The following is a 24,147-nucleotide window of genomic DNA, read 5'->3' on the forward strand; positions in this document are numbered from 1 at the left end:
CTTTTTCTCTTTCCCCACTCTCAGCTTCTTTAAAGGTCCTCTTTTTATTTTCTGCTCTATCTCAAAGGCCTTAAAATCTTACTTTATTCATAAATGTTAAGTTCTTGTTCTCTGTGGAGATTCCCAAGTTATCTCCTTTAACACTGTATAATCTATCTACAGTTGACCCTCGAACAACATGAGTTTGAACTGCATGGATTTTTTTCATACAGTACTATATTGTCTCTTTATGATTTTTTAAATATAATTTTTAAGATTTTATTTATTTCAGAAAGAGCACAAGCATGAGTGGGGGGTGGGGGCAGAGGGAGAAGCAGACTCCCTGCTGAGCAGAGAGCCTGATTCGGGGCTCGATCCCATGACCTGAGCTGAAGGCAGATGCTTAAGCTTAACCTACTGAGCTACCCAGGCGCCCCTCTTCTTTATGATTTTCTTAATAACATTTTGTTTCCTCTGCTTATTGTTAAAATACCATATATATTACATATAACATACAAAATATGTGCTAATTGACTTACTGGTAAGGCTTGTGGTCAATAGTAGGCTATTACTAGTTATGTTTTGGGGGAGTCAAAGTTACATTTTAGACTGCCCAGAGGGTTGACACCCCAACCCGTGTTGTTCAACGGTCAACTGTAGCCTACCTGTTTTCAAGGCAACTCCCTCAGAGTTCACACTTAGAATGGGGAATGATCTTCCCTCTAAGAAAATCCCTTTCCATCATCTTTTTTATTTTTTTAAATATTTGTTCAGTTTTGTTGAGGTATAATTGACATATTAGTTTCCAGCTTCATCTTTTTTTTTTTTTTTTTAAGATTTATTTATTCCAGAGAGAGTGAGAGCATGAGTGAGCCAGGGGAGGGGCAGAGGGGAGAGAGAGAAACCCAAGCAGACTCTGCACTAAGCACAGAGCCCAACACAGGGCTTGATCTCACAACCCCAAGATCAGACCTGAGCTGAAGCCAAGAGCTGGATGCCCAGGCAACTGCGCTACCCAGGTGCCCCATCATCTTTTTGAAAATTGAGATTCTCTTTTACTTTTATACATCTTAAATCCTGGCCATGCTGGGATTACCTTGAGGCTTCTCTACTCTCTGGGGTATTTAAGGTGTCTGCTATTCCTCTCCTTTAATTAGGAAAGACCTTTATATAATTTCTCATTCTCAGTTCCTAGCCTAAAGCCTCATGTCTGCTTTACTGTAATTCCTTTGTATATTTGTTAATTATATTTGTATAATGTATATTTGTTAGATTTTGTTGATGGATTCTTATTCCTTTTTTTTTTTTTTTTTAAGATTTTATTTATTTGACAGAGAGAGACACAGTGAGAGAGGGATCACAAGAAGGGGGAGTGGGAGAGGGAGAAGCAGGTTCCCCGCTGAGCAGGGAGCCCGATGTGGGACTCGATCGCAGGACCCTGGGATCATGACCTGAGCCGAAGGCAGCCACTTAACGACTGAGCCACCCAGGCGCCCCTGGATTCTTATTCCTAAAGCTTTCCTTTTTCTCCCCGTAGACTGATGACATTAAGTCCCAGTTGACCATATTACCATCCATGACACAAATTTCACTTCTTTCGAAGACCTAAGTCTGTACTCTCAAAAAGGAAGAGGCATAAATGTAACAAAAACAAATATGCAGAGTTTGAGTTTTGTATGATGAAAAGAGTTATGGAGATAGTGATGATGGTTGCATAACATTATGAATATATTTAATACCATTGAACTGTAAATTCAGAGAGTGGTTGATAAATTTTATGTTATGTGTATTTTGTCACAATTTAAAATGTGGCAAAAATTACATAGAAACTGTGTCTAGTGGTGAAAAGGGCTCTGAACACCAATCCATTGGCATAGTGGAACAGTGGGTGGGGTTGGGGCCTGCCCTCTTATGACTAGGAATGTCTATATAATAGAAGATACCTATGAGCAGAGGATGAGTGACATGAGTAGGTTTCCTGGATAAAAAGTGAAGAATGGGAAGTGCAGAGCTGGAGGCAAGAGTGTGTTTGAGGAACATGAAGGAAACCTGTGTGGATAGGGTAGAGTAAACAAAAGGGAAAATTACTGGAGATGAAGTCAATGGAGTAGTAGTGATAGGTTGGTTGGTCACGTAGGGCCTTATAGTCCATTTCAAGGACTTGATTTTACTGCTGGTGAGGTAAGGAAACATTACTAAGTTTAAAGTTATTTTTATTTTTTAAAGATTTTATTTATTTGACAGAGAGAGACCGCGAGAGAGGGAACACAAACGGGGAGTGGGAGAGGGAGAAGCAGGCTTCCTGCCGAGCAGGGAGCCTGATGCGGGGCTCGATCCCAGGACCCTGGGATCATGACCTGAGCTGAAGGCAGACACTTAACGACTGAGCCACCCAGGTGCCCCAGAAGTTTATAAAGTTTAAAGCAGTGACAATATAATTTATATTTTAGAAGTATCATTTTGACTATGGGTATAGTCAATCCTATCCTGGAAGAGGGCAGGAATTGAAGCAAAAAGCCAGATAGGAGACCTGGTCGTTGGTGACTTCACTAGGCTTAAGGGGTACTATAAGATTCTGGCTATATAAAGCGGCTGATTGAATTTGCCATTGAAGTAGGTATCAGGTATGTTAGTTTCTTATGGCTGCTTAACAAATATTACAAACTGGGTAGCTTAAAAGAGCAGAAATTTATTCTTTCATAGTTCTAGATGCTAAAAGTCAGAAATCAAGGTCACATTTCCTCCAGAGTTGAGACAGGAATCTTTTCTTGCCTCTTTCTAGTTTCTGGTGGCTGCTGGAAATTCTTGGCCTTCCCTGACTTGTAGAAACATCTTTCCAATCTTTGCATCTGTCATCATATGGTCATTTCTGTGCATATTTCTTTGTGTCCAAATCGCCCTTTCCTTATAAAGATACGAGTCATTGGCCCAGCCTAACCCAGTATGACCTCATCTTAACTTGATCATATCTGCAGACATTTCCAAAAAAGGTCACATTCACAGGTACCAGGGGGTTAGCAACTGACTGTATCTCCTTGGGGATCAACATTCAGTCCATAACATGGAGTGAGAAAAAGAAACAGATGAATGATGATGCTAAGGATTTTTGGCATGAGTGGAGTTGTCATTCACGTGACAGGGAAGATATGTGGAGATTTGGGCTGGGAAGTCAGGAGTTCTATAATGGAGATTCTAAGTTAGATGTGCTTGTTAGCGTCCAAGCAGAGCTCTCTGCTACAGTTTGCTTGTGGAGATAGAAATCTGGACCAGATGAGATCTTCTGGGGAATAGATCCAGATAAAGAAAACAAGAGCCTTGGACAATTAGGGATCAACAGATGAGTGTGTAACAAATGTGGTGACAGAGCATGTGATGAGCAAGTGTTTCTTGAAAGACAAAGCCATAGACATTGTCTTGAGAGTTGCTGATTCATCAAGTAAGGTAAGAACTCAGGGATAAGGATGTCATTTTTTGTTTGTTCTTCCCAAACAATAGGTATTCTTTCACTTTGAGTTCTTTCCATGAGATGGTTTATGCTACACAAAAATATAATATTATCTTCCTTCTCTGAATTCCCATTGTACTTTGTGCGCCAGTCACACCAGCAACTCCTAAAGATACTGTAACTGTATGATGTGGACATACCTGAGTCCCACTCTTGAGTCAAGGGCCTGTTTTTCATTCCTCCTTGTAAAAGAAGAAAATCCAGCTTGGGCTTCCATTTATTTCTTCATCAAATGACTGTATAGCTAGGCTGGGGAGAGACCATACTTTTCCATCTATGTGTCAAGCATTTCTTAAATGCGAGGTTTTTATTGAAGGGATTTTCAATATAATCTTACCAATGTTGCTTCCTCGGAAAGTCTGGTTTTATTAGAATTGAGTTGAGGGCCTCTTTATGCAAAGTTCCCCAAGAGTGCTATCGTGACCCTAGCTGATGAACTGCAGTTCTAACACACAGTAAAAGAGATCGAAATTAGTGGGAAACACAGAAATGTTTTTCTACAGCCATCCTTCAAAACACATCCAGATTTCTTCGAATTTTCATTTCCTTTGCTTCCTCAAACCAGGGTTGCATTTGCAACTGCCTACTTTATTCTTTTTCTTGCGTGTTTTTTCTGTTTCTCTTTCCACCCCTAGAATATGACTTCAGTGAAAATAAAAAGTATTTTTGTGTTTCTCTAACACTAGCACCATGCCTGGTATACGGTAGTAGCCACTTAAGAAGGATGTACTGAATGAGTGAATTGTGTCTGTCACCATTTTGAATCAGGTATCCCTCCAGCCTCTGTGATCTGATGTTGCTAGTGACTTCCTTGTATTTTACTGTCCCCAGGGTCCTACTTATAAAGCAGACAAATCTTGATTCATTGTGAATTTACCCTGTTTTACACTGATAGCTGTCATCTTTTGATTTGTGTTTTATATTATTGTGTTTTTAAACATTTCCAACAGATAAGAAGCTAGTGTTTAACAAGTACAGTGTTTTTCAGTTGGGGAAGATGAAAATATTCTAGAGATGAATAGTGGTGATGGCTGCACCACAATGTGAACGTACTTAATGACACAGAACTGTACACTTAAAAATGGTTAAAATGGTAAACTTTATCTTATGTGTATTTAACTACAATTGTAAAAGTTTTTTAAAACTATTTTTATTTATTTATTTATTATTTATTTAGAGAGGGAGAGAGAGGAGAGGGGATAGGGAGAGAGAGAATCTTAAGCAGGCTCCATGTTCAAAGCAGATCCCAATGTGGAGCTCAGTCTCACAACTCTGGGATCATGACCTGAGCCAAAATCAAGAGTTGGATGCTTAACCAACTAAGCCACCCAGGCACCCCTAAAAGTTTTTTTTTTTTTTTTTAAGAGATAGGGAATATATATAAGGATATACTTGGAATTTCTTTTAGATTGATATCGTAGGTTTTCCACTGAAGAGCCAGCCATCCTACAATATTCTTTTTTTAAAGATTTATTTATTTTAGAGAGAGAGCACATGAGAGAGCAAGAGTGGGAGAGCGGGGTAGGAGGAGAGATAGTCTTTTTCTTTTTTTTAAAGATTTACTTATTTTAGAGAGACAGCATGCGTGCATGGTGGGGTAGGGGGGAAAGAAGGAGAGAGAAGCTGACTCCCCATTGAGCGCAGAGCCCGATGAAAGGCTTGATCTCACAACCCTGAGATCATGACCTGAGCCAAAATCAAGAGTCGGACTCTTAACCATCTGAGCCACCCAGGCACCCCAGGGAGAGAGGGTCTTAAGCAAACTCCACACTCAGCGTGGAGCCCAACATAGGGCTCAAACTCACTGCCCTGACATCACTACCTGAGCTGAAATCAAGAGTTGGACGCTCAACCAACTGTGCCACCCAAGCGCCCCCCTCCCAGCAGTATCTTTGGAGTAGTTTTATTCTATATCACGGTGACAGGATTCACTGTTCTCTTCTTTCCTAGAAATTCAGAAAGTTGATGATCATCTGCCTCAGCACTTACAAAACCCAGCAGTGCCAAAGAGGATAGAACAGTGTTATGAACTGAACACATGTGGAAATATTGTTCATCAGAGCAGAAGTCATTTTCCTTTCAGGTCAAATCATGATAGGTTTAATTTACACGGAAGAACTTTGAAGCCACACTTAGATTTAATCAACCGAAGTAGAAGCTGTGACATAAAAGAGCCTGCTGAGCACAGTGGAGATGGGAGATCCTTTCTCTGTGCTAATCACAAGCAAACTCATACTGAAATTAAATTCCATGAAAGTAGAAGACCCATCAGCACTAAGTTACAATTCATTAAACATCATCAAACACACAAAACAGAGAAAGCCCGTCAAAGGTACTGAATGTGGGAAAGCCTTCCTCAAGAAGTCTCAGCTCACAGAATGTAAGAGAATTCATATAGGAAAGAAACCCCATGGATGTAGTGTATGTGGGAGAACCTTTTCCAAGGAATTCAAGCTCACTGAACATCAGCAAACTCCCAAAGGAGAGAAACCCTATGAGTGCTGTGAGTGTGGGAAAACCTTCCTCAGGAAACTTCAGCTTACTGAACATCAGAAGACTCATACAGGAAATAAACCGCATGGATGCAGTGTATGTGAGAAGGCATTCTCCAGAAAGTTCAAGCTAACTGAACACCGGAGAACTCATACAGGAGAGAAACCTTATGAATGTACTGAATGTGGCAAAGCCTTCTGCAGGAAGGCAGAGCTCATTATTCATCAGAGAAATGAAAGAGGAGAAAGGCCCCATCAATGCAATGAATGTGGAAAAGGTTTCTCCAGAAAATCACAACTCATTCTACATCAGAAAACCCATACAGGAGAGAAATTTTATATACGCAGTGAATGTGGAAAAGGTTTCATTCAGAAGGGCAATCTCTTTATACATCAGTGAACTCACACTGGAGAGAAACCCTATGGATGCACTGAATGTGGTAAGGCCTTCAGCCAGAAGGCGTGCCTCATAGGCACATCAGCGATTTCATACAGGAAAGACTCCCTGTATGTGCTGAATGTGGAAAATCTTGTTCACAGAAATCAGGACTCATTAAACATCAGAGAATTCACACAGGAGAGAAACCCTATAAATGCAGTGACTGTGGGAAAGTCTTCACTACAAAGACAATGCTCACTGTCCATCGAAGAACTCATACAGGAGAGAGACCCTATGCATGCACTGACTGTGGGAAAGCTTTCTCCTACATGTCATGCTTTGTTAAACATAAGAGAATACACACAAGAGAGAAACATGTAAATTTAGTGAAGGTTGAATATTCTTCCACAGAGGGTCACAGCTTATTAAATACTAGTGAATTCATGCAGGAGAAAAGCCCTGTTAATATGGTGACTGTGCAGCTGCCTTCTATGATCCCTCAGACCTCATCAAACATCAGTGGGCTCCTCACAGATAGGAATGCAGTCATAGTGGGACAACCAGTTGTCAGATGTACACCCTCAGGAAATAACGGAGAGTATGTACAGCAAAGAAGCCTTATGAATGCAGTGAATGTGGTCACGCCTTCAGTGGCCAATTACACCTTATTTTATGTCACAAAAAACACATAGGAAAAAACTGGTACATTCAATTTGGAAAAGCCTTGAGTAATAATGTCTAGCTGATTATATGGTTATATATAAACAGAAAACCTATGAGTGCAGAGGCTAGGAAAGCTGTTTTTTGGAAGACAGACCCTGTCTGTCATCAGTAATCACCAGAGATCATCAGTGAGCTTATAGTAAGTAGAAGTATGACAGTGGAAAAGTCCTTACCCTCAATATGTGTCAGTTCATACTGGGGAGAAACTGTTAGAAGGCAGTGAATGTGGCAGGGTTTTCAGTGGTACCTTCTGCCTCATCCATTAGCAGATGAAATCACAGAGAAAACGCTGTTAATCCGTTAATTGTGGAATACCTTTAACAAAATACTAAAGTTCTTGTGAAGCAAAGAAGGCTTGTGAAAATGAGGAATGTTTGAGAGCTTTATGTACCTTTTCCAACTTGACTTGTACATCACGTAATACACCTGATGGGCATTTTCGGACAGGATACCTTGAACCACATCCCCAGTTACCATGTTAATGATTCCATAATTTAGAGGAGATAGTCTCTGCCTACTTCACTCGTTAACATTACCACATTATATTCACTTTTCCCATTTGTGGATTCTTTTTCTAAAATTATATTCAGTTCCTACCCAATATCATATGATGGTTAGCTGTTGCATTTCTTTGGCTCTAGATTTAAGTATTACTTCAGGCAATTGAAGTCCTTCAAAAATGACATGAATATATTGAAGTCATGAATATATCAAAAATGCTAATGTCCTTGAATTTAAATTGAATTTAAAAATAAGACCAAGCATTATACAACGTCATCATAAAAGTGATTTTTAAAATTTTTTAGACTTGAAAAGGTAGAGAAACCACATTTGCAAAATGAACTAAATGCCCAAGGACAATTAGTAATTTAAACCTATACAATAAATAACAAAATATATTCCAGCACAGCTCTTGGTAATTTTTTTTGACAACATGAAAAAGTAAGGTAGGCAATCTGAATACAAATTAAGATGACTACTTCCATCCTAGTTCTCCTTCCTGGATTATTAAAATTATTATTCTCATTATTATTCTCAGAATGCTGGGAATCTGAAGTTCTAAACTCAAAGATAACTATCCAGTTGCACTCTTCCCTTGGAGGTAGTATCCTGTCTAACCCTACCTTTTGCCTCATTGATGGAATCACCCTGACATTCTTCCTGGCATCTATTCCCATTTTCTCTCAACTCAGAGGGACTCTGAGTCCTACACACATGAGGAAGAGAAAAGTAGATCTTCATAGAATCAACCCTGGCCTGGTATATTCTATGAAGCCACTTTGAATTGGACCTGGTGCAGGCTGAATCTAGTGCTGGACTGGAATACCAGTGGCCTGTAATCAGCTTGGAAAATATTTTCAGAATCTAGTATGTGTAATATTTTTTTTTTAAGTAGGCTCCATGCCAGCATGGGGCTTGAACTCAGGACCCTGAGATCAAAAGCTGGCTGCTCAACCGAGTCACCCAGGCACACTGATATGTATACTTAATTGAATGTAGTCAGGGGTAATGATAGGGGCTGGCATAAAACTGATACAGGAAGAGGTTCAGACCATGTCCCCTGCTGAAAAACTGTGATCTGAAAAAGGGCCTTACGTTAGGTCTCAGAGAGAAACTAAAGTAGAGGCCTGTCAGTAGATGAGGTATTTTAATGGCGTTTAGACAGGTGATTTTTTAAAAATCAGTGACATAAATACCACTAGAATCACTTGGAGAGAACATCTCAATTGTTTTCTTAAAGATTTTGATATGGAATATAAAGACCTTGGGTCATGTATAAACATTACTGTATCAATTTCAATACAAAGCATATTACAATATCAACTTTATATGTTTATGCTCAAGTATAAGGTCTTGAATGTAAGTTATACACTGTAAAAGTTAGACTAAGCTTCCTGAGGGAGGGAACTTCTGTTAACCCCTATATACGAGATGTCTAGAAAAATATGTGATACAGAGTAGGCACTTGATAAATACTGTTAATTGACTGAATCTCATTCAGTAAGCAATCTGGTCTTAACTAAGATTTAAAGCAGGGCCAGGAAAAAATTAACTAACTCAATAATTAAACAGGGCCAGAGAGGACCAAACTGTTTCCAAGTAACCTCAATGTATCCCAAAACAAGCTTTAAGAATACAGGAGTGCAAAAATATCCTGATCTCCCCTCCTCTCCCCACTCCCACAACCAAAGTTTGGTTGGATGTTTGTCATCCAACCAAAACTTATTGGGCAGGAAAATGTGACCAGTGTTGAAAGAAACCAATCAGAAGTGACTAAAACTGACAAAAATGCTAGATTGAGCAAACAAGGACATAGTAACTGTAGAAATAGTTATAGCTGTATTCCATTAGATCAAAATCGTAGAGGAATGGTTAACATGTTAATAACAATGTGTTGGGTTTATAAGATATGTTTTACTTCATATTTTATAAACCCTCCCAGAATATTGTTGTTTACTTGCTATCTTGATCAGAGAGTGGAGGGCAGTTAGCAGTTTCCACTAGGCATTCCTCACAATGGTACCTCTTACCCCCCTGGCCAAGAACTCAGGGCTTTTCTCTTTTAAGTTCAGGTTCTCTAAGCATTTTTTCCCTTTTTAATAAAAGCTTTTGTTCTCATTGTAGTTGAATTTGTACTTGAGTTTCTTTGCCTTGTTATAAAATTCACTGATCTTTCCTTTTGCATACACAAATAGGTTAAAATACTGTTCTTAGGTTTTAGACTCCCCACCCACCCCGACCTGTTTTTCATTTTGGATAGTTTCTATTGCTGTATCTTTTAAGTTCACTAATTTTTTCTTATACAATATCTAATCTGCTATTAATCCCATCAAATGTATGTTTTACCGCAGAAGTTGTAGTTTTTATCTCTAGAAATTTGAATTGGGCCTTTCTTTTTATAGCTTTCATATCTCTATTTAATATGACTTACTTAAGTTTTTATTTAAGTAATATCTACATCCAACGTGGGGCTTGAACTCACAACCCCAACTGAGACAGCCAGGCACCCCAACATGGTTTACTTTTAACCTATATTTAAAGTGAGTTTCTAGGGGTGCCTGCATGGTTCAGTCAGTTAAGCATCTGACTTCTGCTCAGGTCATGATCTTAGGGTCGTGGGACTGAGCCCCGCATTGGGCACCTTGCTCAGTGGGGAGCCTGCTTCTCCCCCTCCCTCTTCCTCCCGCTCCCCCTGCTTGTGCTCTGTCAAATAAATAAATAAAATCTTTATAAAATAGAGTTTCTGGTAGGCAGCATGTAGCTGGACCTTTTTTATCTGATTGATGATCTCTTTTTACTGGGGTATTTAGATCATAATTAATGTGGTTAGGTTCAAATTAACAATGTGTAATTTGTTATTTATCCCATCTGGTTTTGCTCCCCTTTTTGTCATTTTCTACCTTCTTTTGGAGTAACTATTTTTTTTTTTTTAAAGATTTTATTTATTTATTTGAGAGAGAGAGTGAGAGAGAGAAAGAGCACAAGAGGGGGGAGCGGGAGAGGGAGAAGCTGACTCCCCGCTGAGCAGGTAGCCCATGCGGGACTCGATCCTGGGACTCCAGGATCATGACCTGAGCCGAAGGCAGTCGCCCAACCAACTGAGCCACCCAAGCGCCCCCTGTTTTTAAGATTTATTTATTTCGGGGCTGAGGGGCAAGGGAGAGGGAGACAGACTCCCCACTGAGTGGGGAGCCCAACGCAGGGCTCGATCCCAGGACCCTGAAATCATGATTTGAGCCAAAATCAAAAGTCAGATGCTCAACCAACTGAGCCACCCAGGCGTCCCTGGAGTAACTATGTTTTACGATTATCTCCACTGTTGGCTTATTAGGCGTAACTCTGTTATTTACGTGGTTCCTTTAGAGTTTATAGCATGCATCATTCACTTAGCAGTGTATCTTCAAGTTATTATACCTTTTCATGTATAGTACCAGAATCTTATATACTTCATATTTTCTGTAGCCAAATCAGCTTCATTGAAGAAATTATCTTCTGGATGCTCCTGGGATATATTTTTAGTGGATGTGTAAACTGGCTTTACATGATAATCACACATTAGCATTCCTAACTCCATATACTTTTGGAATCTTTACAAAATATAAAGAAATTTCTGGCTTTTAAACTTTAGTGTAGGCCACCTTTGAGTCCAGTTTCAGTCAACCAACCAGGCAAACTGTAGAGCCATTCTAACTGAGCTCAAACATTAAAGCCAGAAGCAATTCATGGTCAGCCCATATTGTTAAATTTGCCTGATCCAAATTTTTGTTCCTTCCACCATAATCCCACAAATGTTTCACAGGATTCTCTTCATATAAGCAATATATATAAAAAATAAATACTTCATGACTACGCTGGGTTTACCCAAAGAATGCAAAGTAAGTTAAATTTTGTCTAATTTTTTTTTTTTTTTAAAGATTTTATTTATTTGACAGAGAGAGACACAGCGAGAGAGGGAACACAAGCTGGGGGAGTGGAAGAGGGCGAAGCAGGCTTCCCGCCGAGCAGGGAGCCCGATGCGGGGCTCGATCCCAGGACCCTGGGATCACGACCTGAGCCGAAGGCAGACGCTTTAACGACTGAGCCACCCAGGCGCCCCTAATTTTTTTTTTTAAAAGATTTTATTTATTTATTTGACAGAGAGAGAGACAAGGAGAGAGGGAACACAAGCAGGGGGAGCAGCAGAGGGAAAAGCAGACCTCCCGTGGAGCGGGGAGCCCGATGCGGGGCTCGATCCCAGGACCCTGGGACCATGGCCTGAGCCGAAGGCAGACGCTTAACGACTGAGCCACCCAGGCGCCACCAAAATTTTGTCTAATTTTCTAAGCAATGTAATTCACCACTGTATTAGACTGCTTTGGCTGTGATAACAAAATACCACAGAGTGGGTGTTTGAAAAAACAGAAATTCATTTTCTCACAGTTCCAGAGGCTAGAAGTCCACAATCAAGTTTCCAGCTGATTTGGTTTCTGGTCAGGACTCTTCCTGGCTTGCAGACATCTAGCTGCCTTCTCACCATGTTCTCGCAAGGCATTTCCGCAGTTTGTCTACACAGAGAAAGAGCTCTCTGGTGTCTCTTCCAATAAGGACACTGAACTCACTGGGATCAGAGCCCCACCCTTAGGACCTCATTTAACTTTAATTACTTCCTTAGAGGTCCCACCTCCAAATATAGCTGAGTGTTAGGATGTTCTACTTGTGAATCTGAGGGGACACATTCAGTCCATAATATTCCACTCCTATCCCCCCCAAATTCATGACCTTTGTGCATGCAAAATACATTCCATTCCAACAACCCTCAAAGTCTTAGCTCATCCCAGCATCAACTCTAAAGTCTATATAGTCCAAGTCTCATCTAAATCATATATGGGTAAGACTTCAGGTGGAATTTACCCAGAGGCAAAATTTCTCTCCAGCTATGAACCTGTAAAATTAGAGAAGTTACTCACTTCCAAAATACAGTGGTTGGACAGGTGTAGGATAGACATTCCCATTCCATGAGAGAGAAATTAGGAGGAAGAAAGGGGTATGGGTCCCTCAAAAACTCAAAACCTAGCGAAGCAAATTCCATTAGATCTTAAGACTTAAGAATAATCATCTTTGGTTACTTATCTTTGGTTATGTCCGGCTGCCAGGCATTGTAGGTCACATTGTAGGTGGGAATCATAAACACTCTTGCAACTTTACATTCAAACCAGCAATTTTACATTCTGCATTCCAGTAAGCTCCACCAAGGGTATTTTTGCCTGCATTTATAGCTTTTGTTACCCTGGCATGCAGAACAGTATTTGCCACATAGTAGGCATTTTATAAACATCCGGATGAATGAATGAATAACCCCTTTAACTGGAAGGCGCTCTAAGCCTTGTTGTGTAACCGTGGGGAGCGAGTTCCGCACTGGGAGCTCAGTTGGGCTGCAATACTGAACAGAACCACTTCCTTTTCTCAGAGTTTTGTTTTTTTGTTTTTTAAGATTTAAAAAAATTTTTTAAGTGCAATCTATCCCCCAGCCACACCAAGATCAAGTGACCGAGCCAGCCAGGGGCCCCTCAGAGCTTTTGATTCAAGGTATTTTTCACCTTCAGGGAAAGAAAAGCTTGCCGCGTCTTTGACTCCTCCCACCGCGGGAGAGCCACGCTTCTCTATTAGCTCCGCCGCTTGTTGACCCCCATCAGCCTTGTGCCCCGTTTCCACCCACAGGAATCATACCAAGAGCTTTATGATTCTGTTTGCCCACTCTCTGACCAATGCCTTTTTCAGCGGTTCTCTAAAACCTAACCCGGCCGCGGGCGCCTGGGTGGCTCAGTTGGTTAAGCGACTGCCTTCGGCTCAGGTCACGATCCCGGAGTCCCGGGACCGAGTCCCGCATCGGGCTCCCTGCTCGGCGGGGGGTCTGCTTCTCCCTCTGCCCTCTTCCCTCTCGTGCTCTCTGTCTCTCATTTTCTCTCTCTCAAATAAATAAAATCTTTAAACAAAACAAAACAAAAACAAAAACCTCGCCTGGCCGCAAATGCCGCTTTCTCCACAAAGCCCCCCTCCAGCCAGCATTCCCAGGATACTAGCCTGTTCCCCTCCAACTGTTGCTCAGGCTCGGCTCGAACTCCCTTCCGGTGAACTTCTACGCGGGCCGCGCCCACTTAGCTTCTCCCTATTCTTTAAGTGAAAGCGCTTTAAACCAGACCATCTCGGCCGGTCCTGAGGAGAGATCTGGGCAGGCCTGAGTTTCTGAGACGCTAAGCTGTATATGCACCGCCCCTGGTGAATGTTACAAATTCGGGGCCCAATGGCTAAAGTGGCCTGGAAATAAAGTGAAATAAAGCGTTTTCAATAGCTTCTCACCGTCTAGCTCCTTCCCGCGAAAGGCGCAAAGAGAGAGGACGCTCGCCACAGCGCAGGAAGCGAGGGAAACCGCTGCTCCTGGCGAACAGCCTGGAGCCGGCGCTGCAATATGACGTCACAGAGGCCGAGCCTCGCGCCAGATTCCGGGTCTCTGGAACAACGCACGTTGGCCCTCGTCGGCCGCCGTCCTCGCAGTCGCTGAGGTGGGGTTCGGGGGCGGTAGACACTGAAGCAAAGTGCTTGGGGAAGTGGTACGATGATTTGTCTCCAGAGGTGAAGATCGACGTTATCGCCAGGTCATTGTCGGTTCTGGGAGTGTTTGGCGGCCAGGGAGAGCGCGTTGGGTTTTGCGGTGTTTTTGTTTTTGTTTTGTCCTGGAGCGCGTGGGGCTGGGTGTTGGGGGAAGCGAATGGGAAATCTCGCTAGGGGTTGTGTTGAAGGATCACTTGGGAGTTCCCTGTGGAGGGGGAGCTTGTGAGGTTTCGTGCTGGAACGAGAACTTGGGGAGAGTAGCGGTATGGGGCGTCTGGTTGGGGGAAGCAGGAGTCGTGTCGGCGTTGTCGGTGTTGGGGACAGCGTTTGGGGAATTCCGTTGTTGGTGCTTATCACATCCTTTTAAAGATGGGGTTTCTGGCCTCTTGCGCCCATGTTTACTGTATATTCTTTTTTTAAAATATTTATTTATTTATTTTTATTTATTAGAGAGAGAGAGCACAAGAGGGGGTAGGGTCAGAGGAAGAAGCAGACTCCCTGTGGAGCAAGGAGCCCGATGCGGGACTCGATCCCAAGACTGCGGGGTCATGAGCTGAGCTGAAGGCAGTCGTTTAACCAACTGAGCCACCCAGGCGCCCTGTTTACTGTATATTCTTGCAGAAAATATGTTTTCATTTTTATTTCCGGCCCATGTAATGACATGCTCAAGCTCCTAAATAGTCCAGAAAATAACTCTTGTTAAATTTTAGTGTATTCCAATTTTGATGTTGGGATCAGTTGTGTAGGTACTGGTATAATTTTACACATTTTGAATCTGATATCCTGTTACTAACTCTTTGGAAGTTTTCATCTTTCTTTTCTTTTTTTTAAACCATTGCAGTTACGTTCTGTTGCGCAGGTGCTTTAATTTGGGTAAAACTGATGTGGGTATAGGTCCAACACTTTCAGGAACATTTGATGGGTTTCCTTTAACACAAGTGTTTTGTTAACTTGACCAGCTGTGGTGCTGATTTTCCACATGTGTTTTAGACATATCTGTTTATGTTTATTCCTAAATAGTTTATACTGTTGTAATCGTAAATGCTGTGGGTTTTTTCAGTATGACCCCACTTTTTGTTTCTTCTAATTTTATATAATGCACAAAAACAAAAATTTAAATTTATTTTGTCCTCTCAGTCTACTAATATTACTGCCACTAGCTTATACATTGATTCTTTTATATTTTCTAGTTGAGTATTTTCGTTATCTGCAAATAATTTTGGCCAGGTGGCAAGTTTATGAACTGTGGAGTAAGAAGAACCTGCTTCTGCCTCTGACTTGGGTAGGTTAATGTCTGAGTTTCTTTATTGGTGAAAAAAGCTGTCATAATTCCTATTTCATAGAGTTACGAAGATTAAATTAGCAAATATTCTTTAAGTACGAAGTGTAGTGCCTGGCACCTAGTATAGTCGGAATAAATGGTAACTATGGTTTATCAAGTTTTTATTCCTCATTCTCAAAGATTTTCCCCCCAGCTTTATTGAGATATAATTGACATATAACATTCTGTAAGTTTAACGTGTACAATGTGTTGATACAATACACTTATATATTGAAAATAATTTCTACTGTAGGTTAGCTAATACCTGCATCATGTCACATAATTACCATTTCTTTTATGTGGTGAAAACATTTAAGATCTCTTAGGTTTCAGTTATATAATACAGTCTTAACAGTAATCACCATGCTGTACAATGCAGCCCCTCAAATAACTTTAAAATTACTTTCATTTATATTTTTCTTCTCTCTCTTTATTTAATATTTGATTTATAGATTACTAGATTTCCCAGTATCTTATATTCCTGGAAGAAACCATACTTGTCCATAGTGATTTGTTCTTTAAATATGTGGCTGGGTTCCATTTGCTAATATTTTATTTAATAGTTTTGCATCTAGAAATAAAAAGATGTCTTGGATTTGCTTCAGAATAATCCTGTGGTGAAGAGAGATGAGTGGTGGGCGCCTGGGTGGCTCAGTTGGTTAAGCGACTGCCTTCGGCTCAGGTCATGATCCTGGAGTCCCGGGATCGAGTCCCGCATCGGGTTCCCTGCTCGGCAGGGAGTCTGCTTCTCCCTCTGACCCTCCTCCCTCTCATGCTCTCTGTCTCTCATTCTCTCTCTCTCATATAAATAAATAAAATCTTAAAAAAAAAATGATTTAAAAAAAGAGAGATGAGTGGTGATGTAGATAATACAAAATTAGGTTTGAGCTGATAATTATTGAAGGCACATAATGGATATGAGGAGTTTGATTATACTTCTCTTTCTTTTCTCTCCTCTCCTCTCCTCTCCTCTCCTCCCCTCTTCTCTCCTCTCCACACGTGGGCAGGGACAGAGGGAGAGAGAATCTTAAACAGGCTCCACACCCAGTAAGGAGCCTGATGCAGGGCTCAGTCCCATGACCCTGAGATCATGACCTGAGCCAAAATCAAGAGTTGGATGCTTAACCGACTGAGCCACTCAGGTGCCCCTCCTCTTTCTTTGTACATAGGGTTTTATTATACTGTTTCTTCTTCTTTGGCTTGAACCTTTTCATAATAAAATTAAAAAATTTTTGCTTCTACATTTATAAGTGAAACTGATCTGTACTTTAAGAGTATTTTTCAAGTATAACACTAAAAATGAAAAAATAGGATATTATAGCACCCTAGGAGCCCCATCTCATCCTAATCTCCTCCCTTCTCTCCAGAGGTAATTATTACCCTAAAAACATCAAATTTGCCTGGCTGTTAACTTTATACAGATGGAGGGGCGCCTGGGTGGCTTCAGTTGGTTAAGCATCCAAGTCTTGATTTCAGCCTAGGTCATGATCTCAGGGTCGTGGGATTGAGCCCAGCATCGTTGGGCTCCCTGCCTGCTTCTCCCTCTCCTTCTGCAGCTCCCCCTGCTTGTGCTCGCTCTCTGTCTTTCTCAAATAAATAAAATCTTAAAAAAAACCAACTTCATACAAATGGAATCATAGGGTACATGTCCTTTTGTATCTGGTTTCTTTCTTTTTTTTTTTTTTAAAGATTTTATTTATTTATTTGACAGAGAGAGAGACAGCTAGAGAGGGAACACAAGCAGGGGGAGTGGGAGAGGGAGAAGCAGGCTTCCCGCAGAGCAGGGAGCCCAATGCGGGGCTCGATCCCAGGACCCTGGGATCATGACCCGAGCCGAAGGCAGACGCTTAATGACTGAGCCACCCAAGCGCCCCTTGTATCTGGTTTCTTTTGCTGAATATTTTGTTGTGAAATTCATCTAATTTGTTGCATTTAGCAATAGTTCATTTTTTTTTTTTCATTGCTGTATGGTATTCTTTGGTGTGATTATACCCCAATTTATTTATGCATTCCACTATTAATACACATTTTGGTTGTTACTGGCTTGTGTCTGTTATAAAGAATGCTGATACGAACATTTTTGTACATGCATTTTGATGCATGATATACTTAGTAGAATTCCTGAATTGTGGGGTATGCTACATACAAGGAGAAATGACAAATGCCCAGTCATAATGGGAGGTTCTTAGCATATGTCACTCAGTAACAGAGAACAAGGAGACGAAAAGCCAGAAGGCTATAGTTTAACAGTGGTCAACAAAGTTTCTGTAAAGAGCAATAAGAGAGTAAATATTTTAGGCTCTGCAGGCCAGATAGTCCTGCACCTGCTGAACTCTGCCATTGTGAGATGAAAGTAACCTAGAGAATACATAAACAAATGGGTATGGCTGTGTTCCAGGAAAACATTATTTACAAAAACAGTTCACCAACCCACTATACTGCCAACCCCTGAACAATTAGAATAACATAATTAACAAACTTGACCAGTGTAAAACACTCCCCCCAATGATTTTTCTCAAATGCACATAGAATAATTATAAAAATTTAGCATATGGAAAATAAATTAGCATATGGTGGGCCATAAAGCCAGTCTAAACAAATTTCAAAGGATTGAAATCATACAGAATACTTTCTCTGGCTACAGTGGAATTAAACTTATAAAGCAATATCAAAATGATAACTAGAAAATCTCCCATTTTTGGTAAGCATACCATACACGTCTAAATAATCTATGATTCAGAAAAAATTACAGTGGAAATGTTTTGGATTGCATTTTAATAATCCTACATCTCAACTTTTGTTTAATTCAACTAAAGCAATCAGTGGAGGGAATTTAGACATGTATTAGAAATGCATATATTGGAGGGACACCTGGGTGGCTTAGTCGTTTATACACACACAATGGAATATTATTCAGCCATAAGAAAGAAGGAAACCTTGCCATTTGCACCAACATGGATGGACCTTGAGGGCATTATACCAAGTGAAATAAATCAGAGAAAGACAAATACTGTATGATCTCACTTATGTATAGGGTATCTTAAAAAATGAAACAAAACAAAAAAACCGAGTTCATAGATACAGTGAACAGTTTGGTGGTTACTAGAGGCTGAGGTTTGGGGGTAGGTGAAATGGGTGAAAGGGGTCAAAAGACATAAACTTCCAGTTATAGAATAAATAAGTCATAGGGATGTAATGTACAGAATGGTGACTATAATAATACTATATTGCATATTTGAAATTTTATAACTGGTGGCAAATGTTAACTAGACTTATTACAGTGACCATTTCATAATGTATACAGATACTGAATTGTTACATTGTACACCTGAAACTAATATATGTCAGTTATACCAAAAATAATAATACCAACAGATAGTATTTATATATGTAAAGGAATGTTATCATTTTTCATGTGTCATTTTCATGTCAGTTTCAACCACTGACTAAATTTTTTTAGTACAGTTGACACACAATGTTACATTAGTTTAAGTTGTGCAACTTAGTGACTTGAGCAGTTTTGTACATTACTATGTTCATCATGACTAACTCTTATTTTTGAGTCTTGTCCATTTCAATTACTTGAGTTTTCTGGGTGTACAGTAATACTGTGCAAATGTTGTTAATTTCTTTTCTTTCATATTGATCACTGCTATTTGATTCTTCTCTCTAACGACATGATAAGACCAGTGATGAATGAGAATGGTGGTATTTACGCCTTTCCATGCTTCATAGGAATGCTTCCAGCATCTCACTGGCTCTCCATTGGGCATGTAAAGTGATTTTACTTGCTTTGCTTTGCTTTTGTTTTGCTTTAGATGTTTTTCCTTTTTTCCTCTTATCTTTTGGAAAGAAAGACAGTGTGACTTCCAACTAACATGTCAACTACAAGTCCCAACTCCATTCCTTCCTCTTCATCCCTAGAAGTAACCTTTAACTTGAAATTTTACATTATAATAATTTTTGGACTTTAAGTGTGTATCTCCAAACTATATATTCTATTTCTATGTGCATTTAAGAAGTTTATGCAAATGGTGTTACACTTGATGTATCCTTTTACAAGAGATTTATAGGATTTTGTTTTGTTCTTGTTTTATCAGTAAGCTGTTTTTTTCTCCCAACACTATTGACATCACATGTGTGGGAGTTTGTCCCCACACCAGCCAATTCTCCCAACTCCCTGGACAACAACTGGGTGTCCTAAAATTCAACTCAGTTTTGATGCTAACTACCAGGAATTCATGCAGATCCCACAGATTAAGGGCTCACTTTCACAAGGTTGACCACACTTCAGATACATGTCACTATTCCCAGGTTGCCCCTTGTATTTCTGACCAGCTGGCTATAAATCAGGGGTTTCGGGGGCACCTGGGTGGCTCAGTTGGTTGGGTGTTTGACTCTTGATTTTGGCTCAGGTCATGATCTCAGGGTTGTGAGATCACCCTGCACTGGGCTCTGCCATCAGTGGAGGGAATTTAGACATGAATTTAGACTCCCAGCTGGGAGTCTGCTTGAGATTCTCTCTCTTCCTCTTCCTTTGCCCCTCCCCCTGTTCTCTCTCTCAAATAAATAAATCTTTTTAAAAAATAAATCAGAGGTTTCTACACCCTGCCCCCCCCAAGTTCAATAATTTGTTAGAACAGCTCACAGAACTCAGGAAGATACTTTACTTACTATCACCAATTTATTACATACAAGAGATGCAAATGAACAGCCAGATGAAGAGGTACATAGAGTGAGATCTGGAAGGGTCCTGAGCACAGGAGCTTCTGTCCATATGGAGTTGGGGTACACCACCCTCTTGGCACCACCTGAGTGTTCAACTCAGAAGCTCTCCAAACCGTGTAATTTAGGAGATTTTGTTGATTATATAGCCCACTGATGATTAAACTCAATCTCCAGCCCCTCTCCACTTCCCAGGGGATGAGGCTGAAAGTTCCAACCCTCTAATCATGCCTTGGTCTTTCTGGGGACCACCCTCTATCCTGAAGCTGTCTGTGGACCCCCAGCCACCAATAATCTCATTGGCATATCAAAGCTACTCTTGTCACTCCAAGGATTTTAGGAGCTGTGTGCCAGAAACCTGGAACAAAAACCAGCTGTTTCCCATTGTACCATAATGAGTCTAGGGAGGTAGCCACTCCGTTCCTAGGCTATTATAGGTTTGTTAACAAAAGGAATACTGAATTTTATGAGCTACTTTTTCAATATCAATTTAGGCTTTTCTCTTCTAACCTATTAATTTATTTTATTGGCTACTGTTGGCTGCCATCCTGACATCCATGCCCCTTTTGTTAAGAAAATCCCTATTTTATTTAGACAGTCATCCATCTAGGAACTTGACCTTAACCTTAGTTCAGTAGGAGATGCAGATTAGTCCTGCCAATCAGGGTAGTTCCATTGCCGTTTTCAGTTTCATTGCTATGTTCCAGGCATGAACATTTGATGCAGCTCTGCTCTGTTAAGGGTGAGGGAAAGTCTGCCAAGCAGCTTCTGGGAAATGGTTGAGTCCTTGATCTCCAATCCTGGAGGTCTCAGTTGTAAACTCATTCATGTCTAACCCCCTCTTCCTACCTTTCTCCTACCCATGTGGAGTTGTATACCATTCTTTTTAGGCTGGCACTGCAGGTAGACTAGACTGAAGGGCCAAGACTGGGATAAAGCATTGTCAGGATTAGACATGGGGGTGGTAGGTATCCTTGTTTACTGTGTTTACCAGTTGGCCAGAGAATGAGTCAGAGATGAGCTTTCTGGGTATGGAGGATTCAAGAGAGCAAGAGAGTCTTTGAGAATAATTTGCTGCCTTGCAGGGTGAAGCAAAATTCAAATTGACTTCATGGTGTTGGTGTCCTCAGAGTGTGAGTTTCTTTCTTTTTTTTTTTTTTTTAAATTTTATTTATTTATTCATGAGAGACAGAGAGAGAGAGAGAGAGAAGCAGGCTCCCAAGGAGCAGGGAGCCCAATGCGGGACTCGATCCCAGGACCCTGGGATCATGACCTGAGCCGAAGGCAGACGCTTAACCATCTGAGCCACCCAGGCGCCAGAGTGTGAGTTTCTAGCATGGCTCCAGGGCTTGGCCCTTGGGGAGACTGATCTCTGACCTGCAGCTGCTGAGGCAAGGGTGGCTCTGCCTTTGCATTCTGGCTTGTGTGGGAGGAGCTGGCTGGGTGTGCATAGCAAATATTACAAGAACTGGTTCCAGGGGTTCTGTTTTTGCAACTATGACCGTGTGGCCACTCCATATTATGATGTGCTAGGGAGTAAAGTTCTTTTTTTTTTTTTAAGATTTGGTTTATTTATTTGGGAGCGAGAACACAAGTGGGGGAGGAGCAGAGAGAGAGAGAAGCAGACTCCCCACTGAGCAGGATGCCCAACGATGCTGGGCTCAATCCCAGGACCCTGAGATCATGACCTGAGCTGAAATCAAGAGTCGGACACTTAACCGACTGAGCCACCCAGGCGCCCCAGGGAGTAAAATTATTAAACTGCATGAGAAAGAAAAGAAATTGTATTGTGAGGCTATTGGAAAAGGAATATGCCATAATGGAGAGAGGCAGATGTGGATTCAGATTCCCATATTGCTACTTAGGGAGGATATTAACATGGACAACACACTTCACCTGATCAAGCCTCAGCTTACTTATGTTTAAAATGGAGATCATGCTTACCTTATAGAGTAGTACTGAGGATTAAATAAGACGATGCTTATGATTTTTATAGTCCCTTGGTCTTCAGATAGGATAATTGCTCCAGTGCAATAAACAGAAATTTTAGGAATGTGTGGGCACAGGTGGTTTTAAGGCAGTTTCCAGAGCCACCACTTGTATCCATTATCTTTCCTAAAATTGATTTGTGTAAGAACTTGGCTACAGACAAGATCATGAGTTGGGTTTTTTTCCCATCTCTTTCACATCCATTCTAGTCTAACTTTGCCCAAAAAGGGGGGGGGGGCATTCCTCTTGCCCATCCCATGTCTTCTTATGGAGCACGGCCCCATGATGTAAAAGCTTTCCTGGTGTTAAAGAGACAGAAGAAATGTTGGGGCCTTTTGTTAGAGTAAGTCTGCATGGCAAGAGAAAGCTGGGGTCCCAGGTACATCCTCTTACAGTTGAATTTGCTCTTGAATCCACAGGTTCTAGTCTACAGGAATAAGACATTATCAGTACTGGAAGAAGGAGGAGGTCTCAGGCTTAGGAGATCATCATTTCTGGCAGCAGCCTGACCCGAGATATCTGACCATAACTTCCAGGCAGGCCGGGAGCAGACAGAAGACAGAGCATTTGCTAGCCCTTTCTTCAGAACAGAAGAACATGACCAAGGCCCGGGTAAGGCTTATTTTACCTATTTTTGTCCTTTGTTTCCCAGTGGATTTGTGGAAGCTTCTAAAACACAGTCTGGGGGTGCCTGGGTGGCTCAGTCTGTTAAGCGTCTGCATTTGGCTCGGGTCATGATCCCAGAGTCCTGGGATCGAGCCCTGCATAAGACTCCTTGCTCAGTGGGGAGCCTGCTTCTCCCTCTGCCTGCTTCTCCCCTTGCTTGTACTCTCTCTCTCTGTCAAGTAAATAAAATCTTTTAAAAAAGTTAAAAAATAAACAGTCTGATAAAATGAAACAGTATATGTTGATAAAAGTCAGGATCTGTGGAAAATAAGTTTAGGCCATAATCTTAAAATCTGGGGAGTTAAGAAGCAAGATACATGGGTCGTAAGATTCATACAAAGCCCTTAAGGATGGAACCGAGGTAAATGTGTAAGATCTTATGGGCTGGCTTAGCTTTGAATTTGTGTCTCATTTCTTGGCAGCTGTAATAACAAGAAAAACATGAAAAGTTACATGATTTGTAGTGTCCGTGAGGAGAAAGCAAACCAGTTCTTCAGGGAAAGTAATTTCATTGCTCTTAGTGCTTAAGAAATTTCTTTTCCTAGCTCTTCACAGAGATTTTGTGGTAGACAGTGTCCTCAATATCAGTCATGTAATAAAGGCATAAGATGTTTCCTTTGGCTTTTTCTCATTATGTTCGTCAGAGTAAACTAAGGGGATAATGCCAAAGCAGAACTTGATTGGGCAAAATTCTTCAAAAGCAGTGCACCTGGACAATAGAATCTTCTGGCAGGCCACACTTTACCCCGGAATAAAGCCTGAATTATTTAATAGAATGAATGGGCTGCTTGACCTTTGAATGGTCCTCCATGAAGAAGAATTCTGCCATTTGGCAGAAGACAGCTGAAAGTTCCACTCTTTGATAACAGCTTGGAGTACAGACAGTGGTAATGCTCCCTTTATACCTTTTCAACTGCAGGTTCAGAAATGAAGGCAGAGTCAATTATTCCTGGTCTGGCGTTTGTATTATTAATTACTTAAATGATGCGTGGCTACATATGCATGTAAAAGATTCAAACAAAAAGAAGTATTTACACCAAAAGAGAATATCCCCTTTCACCTCTTCCTGCCCAACCTCCAACCCAAGAGGTAACAGATGTTAATAGTTTGGGTCTCCAGTCAATCTCTTTGTATAATTGACATGTGGTAGAATATATTTATACACATTTTTATATGCATCAATATGTATACTTATACATATATAATTGTGTATATTATTAAGACTTTTCCATATATCTGGGGATCATACTATATATACAACTTGGGGACTTGATTTTTT

The 24,147-nt window shown here is 40.9% G+C and overlaps 1 protein-coding gene and 1 long non-coding RNA gene across 2 annotated transcripts in view; both read left to right on the plus strand.

Annotated features, from left to right (window-relative positions):
• Nucleotides 1–24,147, plus strand: part of LOC110572730 (zinc finger protein 208-like) — a 90,993-nt gene that overhangs the window by 21,399 nt on the left and 45,447 nt on the right. Inside the window, 2 exon segments of the mRNA XM_044911375.1 lie at nucleotides 5,817–6,440; nucleotides 6,524–6,686. Coding sequence (XP_044767310.1) covers nucleotides 5,817–6,440; nucleotides 6,524–6,686 — 787 coding nt within the window.
• On the plus strand, nucleotides 14,082–22,760 carry LOC123323259. The gene is made up of 3 exons (XR_006539308.1): nucleotides 14,082–14,211; nucleotides 15,358–15,449; nucleotides 22,622–22,760. It is a non-coding gene; the product is annotated as an uncharacterized LOC123323259 (long non-coding RNA).

Source organism: Neomonachus schauinslandi, chromosome 16 (assembly GCF_002201575.2).
Source record: "Neomonachus schauinslandi chromosome 16, ASM220157v2, whole genome shotgun sequence".
NCBI lineage: Eukaryota > Metazoa > Chordata > Mammalia > Carnivora > Phocidae > Neomonachus > Neomonachus schauinslandi.